This window comes from Agrilus planipennis, unplaced genomic scaffold (genome assembly GCF_000699045.2).
Source record: "Agrilus planipennis isolate EAB-ADULT unplaced genomic scaffold, Apla_2.0 scaffold38, whole genome shotgun sequence".
Classification (NCBI taxonomy): Eukaryota; Metazoa; Arthropoda; class Insecta; order Coleoptera; family Buprestidae; genus Agrilus; species Agrilus planipennis.
In genome coordinates, this window is record NW_020438882.1 from 802220 (window position 1) to 817823 (window position 15604).

Here is a 15604-nt window from a genome sequence, read left to right on the forward strand (position 1 = left end):
CCCCTCTTAGCTTCTTTCTCCTTCTTGGATTTGGAAAGAAGCCATGTGTGGAAATGGTAAGAAATCTGTAGATAAAGTTATATTTAAAAAATGGTTTGTGATTTTCCAAGTCATTTATTCCATTTCTTTGACAATAATTACTAGTATAATATTTTACTTCTTCTGAATTGTGATAGTTAATTATTGAGCTTGATAGTCAAGTATTTGCTTGGTGGAAGTTATGGTTCTTAAAATTTTAAAACAATATTTAATATGAATTTAACATTAAATTGTTTCAACAGGATGTCATTTAAATTATTAAATGATCATGAAGACAAAAATAAGAAGGATTCGAATTCTGGAGTTGGACTTGAAGTGTGCAACTTCTAGGAAATGCATGCAGTCCGACTTACACTGGTGAATGTAGGGTTAATTTCACCATCAATGATATTGTTATGTTGTCAATGCTTTGGAATAAAGCTCGGTCATCATACAGGCATTCTCTAGGTAAGAAATTGTTTTATTGTTTATTCTTTTGATGGTAGTTCATTTTTAGAGTGATTTGCCATTTCTGGAATCTATAGTAAGTTATCGTGCATCTATGGGGTTCTCTTTTAACTATCTATTGTCCGCTGTATAAATCGACATCGTGCATCTACGGTTATTTCTATTGCATTTAACATTTATCTATGACATGAATAAAATTGACCCTTTGTATATCTATTATCTATGATTGACATCTCGTCGCCATTTCATAGTCAGCTGTTTTACTTGCGTTTTTGTTTTAATTATATTACATATTTTACTTAATTTAACATCCCATCTTTAGTTGATAGTGTAACTAATATGTTTTTTGCTCATTTCTGCAGATCTAACAAATGGGAGAGAATTAAAGTTGAGGTTGATGGTACTGAAGCAATCGAAATCTACAATGGTGTTGCCTTTGGTGGACTACATTCTTGATTTGCTGTTTTCGTCTTCACCTTGCAACATTATGCAGTTAATTTTCAAATGATGAGTGAGAGCAACTGAAGAGTTATGTGAANTTGTAGATTTCGATTGCTTCAGTACCATCAACCTCAACTTTAATTCTCTCCCATTTGTTAGATCTGCAGAAATGAGCAAAAAACATATTAGTTACACTATCAACTAAAGATGGGATGTTAAATTAAGTAAAATATGTAATATAATTAAAACAAAAACGCAAGTAAAACAGCTGACTATGAAATGGCGACGAGATGTCAATCATAGATAATAGATATACAAAGGGTCAATTTTATTCATGTCATAGATAAATGTTAAATGCAATAGAAATAACCGTAGATGCACGATGTCGATTTATACAGCGGACAATAGATAGTTAAAAGAGAACCCCATAGATGCACGATAACTTACTATAGATTCCAGAAATGGCAAATCACTCTAAAAATGAACTACCATCAAAAGAATAAACAATAAAACAATTTCTTACCTAGAGAATGCCTGTATGATGACCGAGCTTTATTCCAAAGCATTGACAACATAACAATATCATTGATGGTGAAATTAACCCTACATTCACCAGTGTAAGTCGGACTGCATGCATTTCCTAGAAGTTGCACACTTCAAGTCCAACTCCAGAATTCGAATCCTTCTTATTTTTGTCTTCATGATCATTTAATAATTTAAATGACATCCTGTTGAAACAATTTAATGTTAAATTCATATTAAATATTGTTTTAAAATTTTAAGAACCATAACTTCCACCAAGCAAATACTTGACTATCAAGCTCAATAATTAACTATCACAATTCAGAAGAAGTAAAATATTATACTAGTAATTATTGTCAAAGAAATGGAATAAATGACTTGGAAAATCACAAACCATTTTTTAAATATAACTTTATCTACAGATTTCTTACCATTTCCACACATGGCTTCTTTCCAAATCCAAGAAGGAGAAAGAAGCTAAGAGGGGCTTTGCTTCTCTACGTTTCGAGCCCTTCTGATTACCGTCTCCATCTATATTTATCATGTTTTATTGGAAACCTGTTCAAACAATTTAATATTAGTTACATGTTCACTTGATTTGTTATTATTTTATTATTATTGGTAATTACCATTGTTAGCATCCTGTGTCTTTGACCAGTTCACAAGAAACGTTCCTGGAAATAAAAATATGTGATTGTCCATCGCATCCAAAGCAAGTCTATATTATGAAAAAAAAAAAAAAAACAAGCAATTAAAATCCAATCGGCAGAATGGCAACGCGAAACTGATTTTTTTTTAAAGAGAAATTTAGAATTTTAAAGGCAGAATAATAGTTTTGATAAACGTTTTATGTATTTTGGCTATAGAACGAAAGCAACTCTTCATGACGTGGTCACATCAATATGGAAAATCTACAATCATCATCGAAACTTATTTTCAAAAATCATAAATTCTAACAAAACTCCAATTATTCGACCTCAAATAAACTGTGAATCTAACACTTCACAGTAGATGAGTAAACAGCAAGGATGTGAACACTGAACAGGCAAGATGCCAAGATGGACTCCAATGTTAGAGCACAAAACTAGCATGTTATTGAAGTCATTCATGTTCAAAAAATCTAAGCAATGCTAATTGAAACCTATAAATCACAACACAGAAACGCATTCCACACAATCAAATAATAATCGAATAAGGATTAGAGCTAAATAACTTTAGGTGTACTTTCATTTATGGCAAGCAAAAATGGTGGGTTGCAGTCTGTCGCAACCATCTCAGAAGACGAAATTCGAAGCACAAATAAGTTCCATAGATAAATAAGTTCGAAGGCAAGAGACAAGCCGGCAGACCCGTAGATGAAAATTACTTCTATACCTATAGAGAACGGGTTTTAGAGGTGCGTTCAATTAGACTAACTCAGATTAATTCGTAAATAATGGAAACTGATCTGCCTTTAAAAACAATATTCTAATAAAGCCAGGGCACTATCAGCATATCTTAACTATTTATATCAGTTTCTACGAATTTATTATTTTTAATTAATTGATAATAATGTTAATGTGGATATTTTTCATCTGATGTGGTTCAAGTTATTGTCACATTACTGTACGTTAACGTTTTTTAACGGACTATCCTTATAAATGTTTAATAACAATAACAATAATAACTACATTTTAGTAAACATTAAAAACATTTAGTTGTTTTATTAATTTATCATGTAGAATAAGGATATATGTTCTTAAAATGTTATTGATAAAAGTTGTAAAAGAATTAGATGTAAGATTTTTAAAAGTTTTGTTCAAGTTGATAGGTCATGATTAATAAAAACTATGAATATCATTAATAATGACTGAGATTACCTTGATTTTCAATGTAACTCCATTTCAAATGTGATACATACACGCTGTAAATTCTTAGTATGAAGTTCTAAAAGACTTAATTACAAAATAAATTCATCAACTCTAATAGTAGTTAGAAAAAGATATATTCCAACGCCGAGAAATAAAACGATTGGATTTACTTATTATTTGATTGTGTGGAATGCGTTTCTGTGTTGTGATTTATAGGTTTCAATTAGCATTGCTTAGATTTTTTGAACATGAATGACTTCAATAACATGCTAGTTTTGTGCTCTAACATTGGAGTCCATCTTGGCATCTTGCCTGTTCAGTGTTCACATCCTTGCTGTTTACTCATCTACTGTGAAGTGTTAGATTCACAGTTTATTTGAGGTCGAATAATTGGAGTTTTGTTAGAATTTATGATTTTTGAAAATAAGTTTCGATGATGATTGTAGATTTTCCATATTGATGTGACCACGTCATGAAGAGTTGCTTTCGTTCTATAGCCAAAATACATAAAACGTTTATCAAAACTATTATTCTGCCTTTAAAATTCTAAATTTCTCTTTAAAAAAAAATCAGTTTCGCGTTGCCATTCTGCCGATTGGATTTTAATTGCTTGTTTTTTTTTTTTTTTTCATAATATAGACTTGCTTTGGATGCGATGGACAATCACATATTTTTATTTCCAGGAACGTTTCTTGTGAACTGGTCAAAGACACAGGATGCTAACAATGGTAATTACCAATAATAATAAAATAATAACAAATCAAGTGAACATGTAACTAATATTAAATTGTTTGAACAGGTTTCCAATAAAACATGATAAATATAGATGGAGACGGTAATCAGAAGGGCTCGAAACGTAGAGAAGCAAAGCCCCTCTTAGCTTCTTTCTCCTTCTTGGATTTGGAAAGAAGCCATGTGTGGAAATGGTAAGAAATCTGTAGATAAAGTTATATTTAAAAAATGGTTTGTGATTTTCCAAGTCATTTATTCCATTTCTTTGACAATAATTACTAGTATAATATTTTACTTCTTCTGAATTGTGATAGTTAATTATTGAGCTTGATAGTCAAGTATTTGCTTGGTGGAAGTTATGGTTCTTAANGTCTGCAGCAATCATAGATAACAGTCATAGACAAGAATAACAGCATAATGGCGGTTTTGCAGCATTCGATTCATGTGATCATACAATTATATCTAACAGTGCACTTAACTTGTTAAAATTCCCCTGTTAAAATATCGAAATAATATGTTTCAAAAGATTATGAATGCTTATTAATTGAGAAATTTTATAAATATCTGTTTATTGTGGTTTTATTAGTTATTAACATGCACTAGTTTTTACTTCTGCAGGTGTAGTAATATACTCATATATAATAGTCATACATATAAACTGGTGAAATAAACAAAAAATAAACAATACCCATTTCAAAAATAGACACATAATTATTTTGCCCTAAATGAAAGATGACTTACCAGTTACTTTGAAGATCATGTTAACCCCTGGTGCAATTAAGATGTTGCCAACAACAGGTATGGTTTTGCCTATTTCTCATGGAAAGAAAGTACTTTCACATTTTCGCCAGGAACTGCTATATTGTGGAATTGAAGTCAGTTACTACGACCAATACTCCATAATAACAGATTCCACATTTGCTCCTATAAAACAATTTGTATATTCAACAAATCACCAGAGTAGAGAATGTAATAACAAAATGTTAACAAGCAAGGAATGCTTATAACAATACAGATTCTTATAAATAAACAAACAATGAATTTGTATAATTATACCAACACTATCTGCACCACCTATGGCATTATAAAAGTTCGTGAAGCTATTTTTATAAATGTGTAAACAATAATTACTTCAATTTTTAAATAATGCACCTTTGTTAGCTTGTTATACAAATTTCATAGGAAAACAAATTACCGAACTCTTGAAAAGACATAGAACAATGACAAGTACCTTTTAATATGAACAGATGAGTTTCTTTTATTTTATTTACTTACCAACTTCTTTTTACTGTTCTTAATTGTTGTTGTTAGCATCATGTAATCTATGGGATCAGGGTAGTATCTGACCATAGATAAGATCTTTAAGATTTTTATTTTTCGAGCGGTCACTTTGATGTCAGCCATAGATATCAGCTGTCACCTGTCAGAAATTAAATTAAGTGACGTGTAGATGTTAGATGTGGCTAATTATTAAATAAAATAATTACTTTTAAGCTTTACTTATAATAATGTCATCTTTTAAAAGAGATAAGAAAGAGGAAGAAGATGGTATTTAGAAACTGAAGTTAAAACTAGTTGCGTACTAATTAATTTCAATTTTAGGCGGTGGCAACCCATTTCAAAATATTGAAAAAACAGCTGTACTACAAGAGGCAAGAGTATTCAATGAAAATCTTATAAATGCAAGGAAATGCACACAAATCTTAACGAAGATTTTATACCTATTGAACCAGGTATTGAAAATTAAAAGCTATATAATAAAACTCCTAACTTTTCTACTTTTAGGGTGAACAACTTGGTTCCACAGAGGCAACTGAGGTATTTTTTGCAATGACTAAGTTATTTCAGTCTAAAGACGTTATCTTACGAAGAATGGTGTATTTGGGTATTAAAGAATTGAGCTCAGTTGCTAATGATGTAATTATTGTAACATCGAGCTTAACAAAAGACATGACAGGAAAGGAGGATTTATACAGGGCTGCAGCTATCAGAGCGCTCTGTAGCATTACAGATGCTACTATGCTTCAAGCTATTGAAAGATACATGAAGCAGGCAATTGTTGATAAGAACCCTGCTGTAAGTTCTGCAGCTCTGGTAAGCTCTTTGCATATGACTAAAATTGCTTATGATGTTATTAAAAGATGGGTAAATGAAGCACAAGAAGCTGTTAACAGTGATAAGTAAGTAACTCATATTTCTTTAACTGTTGTATGATAATTACATAATTTCAGTGTAATGGTTCAATATCATGCCTTGGGTGTATTATATCATATAAGAAAATCTGATAGATTGGCAGTAACTAAACTAGTAGCCAAATTAACAAGGATGTCACTAAAATCACCTTATGCAGTTTGTTTGCTTGTAAGTTGTGCTAGAAATAGAAACCATCTTTCTTTCACTATTTATGGAATTACTTTTATTATGTCTAGATTCGAATTGCATGTAAACTTCTTGAAGAAGAGGATACAGCAAATGATTCATCATTGTTTGATTTCATTGAATCATGTCTTCGTCACAAATCTGAAATGGTAACATATGAAGCAGCACATGCCATTGTAAACCTCCGAAAAACAACAAGTCATGAGCTTGTACCTGCAATTAGCGTTCTGCAGCTGTTCTGTAGTTCTCCTAAACCTGCTTTAAGATTTGCTGCCGTTAGAACACTGAATCAGGTTGCTATCAGTCATCCTGCCGCTGTTACTGCATGCAATCTCGACTTAGAAAATCTGATAACTGATTCAAATAGATCAATTGCTACACTAGCCATCACTACATTACTTAAAACTGGAGCTGAATCTTCAGTAGACCGATTAATGAAACAAATCGCTACTTTTGTATCGGAAATTAGCGATGAATTTAAAGTGGTTGTTGTTCAAGCTATAAGAGCTTTAGCATTAAAATTTCCACGAAAACATAGTGTTCTTATGAACTTCCTCTCTGCAATGTTAAGAGATGAAGGTGGATTAGAATACAAGGCATCCATTGCAGACACAATTATTACTATGATTGAGGATAATCCAGAAGCCAAAGAAGCTGGACTTGCTCATTTATGTGAATTTATTGAAGACTGTGAACACACATCTTTAGCTGTTAAGATCTTGCATTTGCTTGGGAAAGAGGGCCCCAGAACTAAACAGCCTTCCAGGTAAATATAAACTTCTTCACTGTCTGCTTCTTATGACACCTCATGTAAATTTTAACAATTATGTCTCTTTTAAGATACATTCGGTTCATATATAATCGTGTAATTTTGGAAAATCCGACAGTTAGAGCTGCAGCAGTATCTGCTATGTCCCAATTTGGGGCTTTATGCCCAGATCTATTAGAAAATATCTTGGTACTTTTGGCTCGATGCCAAATGGATACAGATGACGAAGTACGAGATAGAGCCACCTATTACAGTCATATTTTGAAACAAAAAGATCAAGGATTGTATGAAAGTTACATATTACAACCCCTGCAGGTGATATGTTTTTCTCTAAATAATTTGAACATTTTCTGTTAAATTGAATTATTGCTGCGACAGAAAAAAAGTGGTCTAATTAACTTTTAATGTAGCACATTTTGTTCTTTTATCTATTTAGAATTTAAATTGGGTTAAATTGATAATTTGCATATAGTTTTTAAAGAAAACTATCAATACTAAAAAGTGGGAGTATTTATGTCTTCGTACCTTTACTCCAACGTAATTTTTATTATTTCAGATTTCTATTCCTTGCTTAGAAAGATCGCTCAGAGAGTACCTCGAAGCACCTTCTGACACCCCGTTTGATATAAAATCGGTGCCCTTAGCTACAGTACCAACTGAAGAAGAAAAACAGGCAACCGTTCAAAAAACCGAAGGTATCCTTACCATTGGGCCGTCCAAACCCATACCAGTTTCTCGAGAAGAAAATTATACGGAACGCCTCAGCACTCTCCCTGGTATTCAAACCCTTGGACCTCTTTTCAAAAGCTCTGAGATCATCGAGCTCACTGAGTCAGAAACGGAATACGTGGTACGATGTGTTAAACATTGCTACACGAAACATATGGTCCTACAATTCGATTGTATCAACACCTTAAACGATGTTCTGTTAGAGAACGTAAGAATTCAGTTGGATCCTAGTGAAGGATATATTATTTTATCAGAAATTCCTTGTTCCAAACTGCCATATAACGAACTGGCATCTTCCTATGTTATATTACAAATGCCTGAGGATTTGCCGAGCTGTTTTGGGACTTTTGGGGCTGTTCTCAAGTTTATTGTAAAAGATTGCGATCCCACTACAGGACTCCCAGAAACAGACAATGGTAAGTATCATAAATTAAATTGTAAGGTATATAATTTTTAATCAATATGAATTTGAAACTGTAATTCATAATTACCCTTTTTTATCCATTATTAAGGTTACGATGATGAATACATTTTGGAAAACTTAGAAATAACTTTGGGAGATCACATACAACGTTTACACAAAATTAATTGGGCTGCTGCTTGGGAAGCAGCTGCTGCTAGGGGTTACATTGAGATGGAAGATACTTATTCATTAAGTTCCACTAATACTCTAGAAGAAGCTGTTAAAAATATTGTTCAGTTTCTGGGTCTTCAACCTCAAGAAAGGACTGACATCGTCCTTGAAGGCAAGACAACCCACACGTTATTATTGGCTGGAGTTTTTAGGGGTGGCATTGAAGTACTTGTGCGAACAAAACTTGCCTTAGCAGATGGAATCACCATGCAATTGACCGTACGTTCACCAGATTCCGATATTGCAGAATTAATTATTTCAGCCGTAGGTTAAATGTAATACAATTATGTGCTTTTTTCTCATATAAGTATTAAAATAATACATTGAAAAATATAATGTTCATTAAACACAAATATGTAAGAATTTATATTAAATTATACCCATTTGTTTACACTTTTATTTTACAATTTGGTATTGATATTTGCCTCTCTCCAATTCATTGCATGAATATGAAATTTTAAAGGCTTATTTGTAAATATCAAATATAAAGGTTTTTTAACTTTAATTTGGTAAGCAACATAAAAAAAATTGGTTACTCGGTGTATAAAAATGAATATTGAAAATATATATAACTTTTATAAGTGGTTATGACACAAACTGGTCATTACTTTGTGAATTTGAAAATTCTGAGTTAAACGATGGAATAAGTTTTAGCCTATTTTTGGCACAATTTTTCAATTTATTTTTTGTTTTACCTAAATTTTTAATTTTAATGTTTTTCCTCACTTTGTACTTATACATAAGCTTTTATACTACAAACTGTTGATTATCTTGTGATTTTGAAATTTCTTTAGCTAGTTTTAGTCTATTTTTCAATACTACAATTTCTAATTTTACTTTTTGTTTTGCTTCTATGATTGACTTTAATGTTTTCTTTTTTTTTTCTTCAACTACAAAATTAAACAATCAAAACAAATGATTTAAATTGTAATTACTTACAGTTGGTGTTATGTTCCCAGGGTCCTAATGTCAATTGTTTTGTATTTGTCAATAAATGATGCATGAGTTGCGTTGGATCTTGAAAAACTATTTCATCATAACTTTCTGAAACCAATCCCTTACTTTGTTCAAGAGTCATGTCATTACCACTTCCAGTATGAAATAATTTCAAAATATGATACATTGTCACCTAAGAGACAGAAGAAATAATTAAAACAAGAAAAATGTGGCAAAATTAACTTACTGGTCGTTCATTTGGATCATGGAAATGAATTTTAATGACAATTTCAAATTCTCCCCAACCTGTTTCACTTATTTCATAAGGTGGCTTAACAACTATTCGATTTTGATTTGCATAACTTTCATGTAACTTAAACTGAACTTTTTTCACATAGGCAGACATGTCTTCATTAAAATATGGTTTAACATAAACAGTCCACTGATGTGTATGACCATCTTCCTCTCTTTTCTTTCCAAAGTACCTTGCTATGTTTCCATACACAATAGGTTTTACTATACACACACCCTGAAAGCATCATTGTATGCGCAAACAAAAGAACCAAGAAGTTTTATTACCTTCATTCGTCCTCCAGAATCGGGGCCAAAATCTGTTGGTAAACTCATTTCTCTTGAATGAATTAATTAGTTTAGGTTAGGGTAGATTGTGAACTGTAAACACAAACTAAAATGATAACTGTAGTTCATTAACACGCTTGCGTTTAAATATATTGCAGAACAAACACTCTCTTTGGTGTTTACATTTCTGATTTGAATAAATATTAAACACAATTATTCATTAGTTCCATTAGCTCTCACCACTACTAAATTTACGTTATCTTGAAACTCTAATTCATGAATTTCTAATAAAATCAAATATATCTCTCCTTGAACGTATTTTTTATATAATAATAAGGCGATTAAATCATTAAATCATGCAAATTATGAAATATGTATCAAATGTACTAAAACTAAACAAACAACTGCCATTTTGTCTGCAGCAATCATAGATAACAGTCATAGACAAGAATAACAGCATAATGGCGGTTTTGCAGCATTCGATTCATGTGATCATACAATTATATCTATGCACATCACATAGTGTATCTATTATCGATGGTCATAATAGCAGCTTTGTGATCTGTCAACTTTATAGGTTATGATAAGTTGAATTGTACTAAATCTTATCGTAGTCCTAAATTAATAATAAATAATTGTTGTAAAATCATGAGCTTAACAGGCTTACTACGAAAACGATGTTTTCTGCAAAAACTACTTCCGCTGAATAGTTCCATTTCAAGAACCAAAGTGACTACACGTTCTGGAGGAATTTTACCAGAGCCCCATAGGACTTCCTTTGGGATTATAGGTATTATATTGACTGTTATTCCCGGATTATTAATAGGAGCTCAAATTAGTAAAACTATAGCAAATTTCCTTGAAGAGAATGATTTATTTGTGCCATCTGATGATGACGACGATGATGATTAAAATGGGTTATTAAAATGTATTCCATGCTTATTTATTAAAGGTAGAGTAGTTAAGATGTTGATATGTGCGTAGAGAATATATTATAACAATTGTGTCTATAGCTGATTGCTAGATTTGCCTTTGTAGTACTCGCTCTATGGCTCTGATTATGTACATTTTCTTTCAAATCTGCCATTTGTGTATCGAAATATAGATATATATTATAGATATTGTGATCTTTGATTATTATAAGTGTTGGTCCTAATAAAATAGTAATAGCATACTCGTATTTTTTTTATGAAACAATGCTTTACTATGTAGCAGAATGCATTATTCACATCTCATTTTAATTACACTATATTTACTTATTTAATTTAAGTAATTTGCATGTATCTATATTTATTTTTCATTATTAGAAGATCTCTAATACTTTCTCAAAGTTGTTAGAAACAGCCGTTATTTTTAGTGACTTTTATTCAATATTTTATACATAAATTATGCTTTATATTTAATGCAATAAAAACTTATGAGTTAAAATTGGTAAAACAGGGGAATCTTTGAATTTGCATTAATTATTGTAGAAACTTTTGAAGTCACGAAGTTTTAATAATATCTAAACTAATTGAAATATTGGCACGTTTTCATGTAATATATGTTTGAATCAAACAGATTCGTTTTCGCCACAATAATAAAAAGATTTTCAGTCAGTGAAATAATAAAAAGAACAGTAATTAAACAAAAATTATTTACAATGTTGAGTAATTTATTCAACTAATTATACGTCTATCCACTAAAAATAAGTACTTTTCGCCATCGGTTAAAGAACATCAAATTAAGACATATAATTGGTTGAATAATGTGGATTAATTTTCTGCATAAACGCAACAACATAAAAATTTGATTAACAAAACAGTCTGCTACAAAAATGCAATTAATTTTTTATGATTGGCTGTATCTGGCTCTGATTTGTCTACAAAATGCAGTGGATATGCAATAAAATAAATATTTGATAAAAAATCCTTAGAATTAAAAAAAATTAAGTAGAAAAATATTTCCTTATGACTAGTTAATTTAATGAATAATTTTGACTAAAAAGAATGAATTAAGAAGTATTAAGAAAAAAGACAGATTAAAAAGAACCGCGATGGCAAATATTTTCTGGATTGCATCCTAAAGCTACGATTAATCTTTTTAAAGCAGAATAATTTTTTACTTGTGTCTCTGCTTGTGTACAATTTCTTTCTTCTTAACATCAGCATTTCGCAAAACTTCTGCATAGGACAAATCCAACTTTTTCAGCTTATGTAAATCCTGTGAAGCTGCGCTAGGCTTAAACCCAAATCCATTTTCGTATGTGACTTCTTTAGCTCTACTTCTTTGTGGTGTCGGTGAATTTACGCTTCTTGAATAGAAATGTAAAGTTGTTCCATTCCATACGCTACCGGTATCTGTTGGATTACCTCTAACATCTCTTCTTCGGCGACTTGAAGATCTATTGCTGTAAGTAATCTTGGGACTTCCTAAGATGGGAGTTGCAGGAGAATCTGATCGTTCTGAAGTAAATTGTTTCTTCCGTTTCGAAGAAGATCTTTTGCGAATATTAACGCCCACACTCAAATATTCCAGGGGTTGGCGCATATAAGGCGTGAGGACCCGCTCTTGGGGTTTGTTTTCTTTATTTTCACTAGTTTGAGCAGTTTCAGGGGAACTTTTTTCGATGACTTCTTCTCCAACAGTTACATCAATTTGACTGGTTGAAAATTCAGACATTGTAGATGAGAGGACACTTTGGGTATCGTCGGTTATGTTGTCGGCAAAATCTGGTAGATTTTCGGTAGCAGGAGTTGCAGGTGGTACTTCGGGAATTACTTTATGTGCAGGCGTATGGTCATCGAGGAGGGGTAGCTGTTCACCTTCGTCTTTGTTTTCTGCCGCTTTCTTTAAGACGGTGAATATCTCTTTAAATAGTTCGCGATATTCTGGTCTATTTCTAAACCTTGAGTCAATTGGGCTAGCATCGTCGTAAATGCTAAATTTACAGTCATCTCCATCAGCGATCGTGCACAAGAAAGAGCCCACTCTCCCTTCGGTTTGGGTAGCTTTGTTACTAGTTTCTTCAAGAAACCCAGAAGAATTTGTTTCAGCTTCCGAAAAGTCTGTTGGGGTGCGTGAGAAGGTTTTCTCATCTTTTTTATTACGTTTAATACTGTCTCCATTTCCACTTTCTTCGTCCGTATCTTTGGGGATGTTACTGAAATCTCCAGACATTTGCATTTCTTCGTGAAGCGATAACGAGTTTGTGGATTTTTGACTGCGAGTGCTCTGGCCTCGTTGGACTTCCAGAAGAGCTTCATATTTTTCTACAAGTTCCCTATACAAATTTGGGCCTCCTTGGCGAAGTGGAGAAGATGTTTTTTCAGCAGTCTCCTAAAACAGAAAATAGTTTTATGTAACTTTGTAAATTAGGGCCAAAAATTGAACACCCTCCAATTAGAATTGGACAGCTTAAAATTTAAAACTAAATAGTGTTAGAAATAAATAGCTAATAATAAGAAAGTTAATTCATGCCGAACAGAAATATGACAACCCCTCTTGCAAAAGAAAATAAAAGCTGAAAAAAAAATGCTGAAAGACGATGAATTCATTAAACATTTTAGAATGTAAACTAAATCGATAATAATTTGAACTATGAGAAACTTTTTTGTAATTGCATATTTTGGGAAATTGTGAAACTGTGCTGGTAAGTATGAAACAAAAATACACACATGGTTTTATAATAAAAAATATTAAATAAACGTTCAGAATTCTACGGTGCGTGTGCAGTAAAACGAGTGGCTTGTTTACGTAAGTGTTTATTTATTATTATAACCAGTAACAAAATATTACATAAAAATAAAATATATTTCACAATGTATAAAAGTAGCAAAATGGCATTTTCTCTCGTAATAAATCAGAAATTAACAATGCAATTATAACAAAAATTACAGTACTATAATTAATATTAATAATAATAAATGTGATGTGATTTATTTAAAAACGGCATGGTAATTTAGCGAGTACCTAGTTGATTAAAAAAATTATTAACTCTAAAAATTATTGACTATTCAGTTCTAATTTAAATAGATACTAAATTACCATGAAATAATCACAATTTAATAAAGCCATGTAATTTTGTCCTTATTTAATATGTATATGCAATATCCTACTTTCAAAATTAAAAGAATTTGTAATGTATAAAGATTAAATAAACATCCCGCACATTAGTTTTAGCCCGCAAAAGAAGTGCCTACAAGATCTTTTAATAAAAAGTTATTTTTTGACGAAAAATGCGTAATAGAATAATAATTACAAATTAAATTATTAATTTTCAAATTATATGGAATTTAGTTGTTGTTACAGCAATGTAAAAAACAATTATTTAATGTGTCGTTTTGGTTTGTTTTTAACGTAGATATAGTCGTATTCTGTTTTCGGGGATTCCCTGCGCGCTAAACTACCTTTAGTTTTCATAATTTAAAAAAAAACATGAAAGAACAAAATTGCAGGCTTTAAAGTTTTCTACGAAGAACAAATTAAGTCAGCACAACACAAAGAATTCACTTTTGTACTAAAGTTAATACTGTTTATACTATTATTATTAATAATGGAGGAGTCAACAGGCTTTCAGTTATCTATATTGTTTGTACTACATTTACGTTATCTATTTTACCATCAGGAAAGACATAACAGTAAGTATTGGAGGATAAAATTGCAAATATATCTTTAACAATTCGTTAAACTGGTGATGAATTATTTTTTGTCAATGGGCATTCTTCAGTTAATTAATTTTTTATTAATTATTAATGACGATGACATAACATATGTATATGGTATGTATTAAAGCTGATAGAAGAAAGTACATTATGGATTAGAACGGTATTTTAGTAATTTACATACCTCAAACTTGGTGCATTTTATGTTTGAGTATACAGTGAATAAGGATAAAGGGATATCTCCAGGGTTTACAAAGAAAAGGCATTATGCACCGTTCTTTAACGTACAGAAGCAAGTCTATAAAAATTGCGAGCAATGTTGGACCGGCATACATCCATAACACGGACATTTCTCTGCACAGTATGTCCCTTAACTCAGGTCGTTTAGCCTGAGAAATAAATACAGCAGCTAAAAGTTGGCATGCAATAGCGTTTACACGTTTGATAGCAAAAACCCGAAAAATCTTTCAATTTCGACTCCAAAAATAAGTTTATTCGAAAAAAGTACCCAAATAATAGCAGTTTCGTTTCCAAAATGTTACTCCTTTAGGACTCTAATAGTCCAGTCAAATGAGGAAACTGACTGAAGAGTACTTTAAAATGGAGAAAATTATTAAAAAAAGGGTCATTTTATTGGAAATTTCTTGAGTAACACGAATATGTAAATGAAAATTATTTGCCCGGCATAGGGGGGCAGAAAATCTGCAAAAACAATTGCAAATTCGACAAGACTGTCAGTTAATTAGTTAATCGGATGTTGATAGATACAAAAAAAAAATGTAAGATGCGAATTTGTTCCGTTTAGGCTGCTGCAAATTTTGATGCAAAAAGTAACGCATTTGGACAATTTTTAACGAAGTTATAGCGGTTTAAAAAAACAATGAAATAATGGATAGATTTTTTT

General features: G+C 31.4%; 4 protein-coding genes across 9 annotated transcripts in view; 2 read left to right on the forward strand and 2 right to left on the reverse strand.

Moving 5' to 3' along the window:
• Positions 1 to 1025: 1025 nt before the first annotated feature.
• Positions 1026 to 10477, reverse strand: LOC108745243 (YEATS domain-containing protein 4). Of its 3 annotated transcripts, none has more exons than XR_003232562.1 (9): positions 10058 to 10477; positions 9726 to 10007; positions 9482 to 9671; positions 5307 to 5451; positions 4773 to 4955; positions 2079 to 2123; positions 1881 to 2007; positions 1451 to 1655; positions 1026 to 1088 (listed from the first exon to the last, which is right to left on the reverse strand). XR_003232562.1 is itself a non-coding variant. In XM_018481382.2 (4 exons), the coding sequence occupies exons 1-4, from the start codon at positions 10103 to 10105 to the stop codon at positions 9290 to 9292; spliced, it is 663 nt and encodes a 220-aa protein (XP_018336884.1). In that variant the 5' UTR covers positions 10106 to 10477; the 3' UTR covers positions 8896 to 9289. The 3 variants fall into 3 exon arrangements, 1 of the variants encoding a protein (XP_018336884.1); XR_003232561.1 differs by having other exon boundaries at positions 2079 to 2167; XM_018481382.2 differs by lacking the exons at positions 1026 to 1088; positions 1451 to 1655; positions 1881 to 2007; ... (1 more) ...; positions 4773 to 4955; positions 5307 to 5451 and adding an exon at positions 8896 to 9432.
• LOC108745239 (coatomer subunit gamma) lies at positions 5469 to 8878 on the forward strand. Its single transcript, XM_018481378.2, has 8 exons — positions 5469 to 5579; positions 5634 to 5764; positions 5817 to 6211; positions 6263 to 6392; positions 6461 to 7176; positions 7251 to 7494; positions 7736 to 8324; positions 8421 to 8878. The coding sequence occupies exons 1-8, from the start codon at positions 5540 to 5542 to the stop codon at positions 8813 to 8815; spliced, it is 2640 nt and encodes an 879-aa protein (XP_018336880.1). The 5' UTR covers positions 5469 to 5539; the 3' UTR covers positions 8816 to 8878.
• Positions 10478 to 10598: 121 nt separating the features above from the next.
• On the forward strand, positions 10599 to 11231 carry LOC112906746 (essential MCU regulator, mitochondrial). The gene has a single exon (XM_025981539.1). It carries the CDS (start codon positions 10706 to 10708, stop codon positions 10967 to 10969), a length of 264 nt encoding a protein of 87 aa, XP_025837324.1. The 5' UTR covers positions 10599 to 10705; the 3' UTR covers positions 10970 to 11231.
• Positions 11232 to 11404: 173 nt separating this feature from the next.
• Positions 11405 to 15604, reverse strand: part of LOC108745199 (cerebellar degeneration-related protein 2-like) — a 93719-nt gene continuing 89519 nt past the window's right edge. For all 4 annotated transcript variants that reach the window (XM_025981537.1, XM_025981536.1, XM_025981538.1 and 1 more), the window contains one exon: positions 11405 to 13375. In XM_025981537.1, coding sequence (XP_025837322.1) covers positions 12158 to 13375 — 1218 coding nt within the window. In that variant the 3' untranslated portion in view covers positions 11405 to 12157. The remainder of the gene's footprint in view (positions 13376 to 15604) is intronic.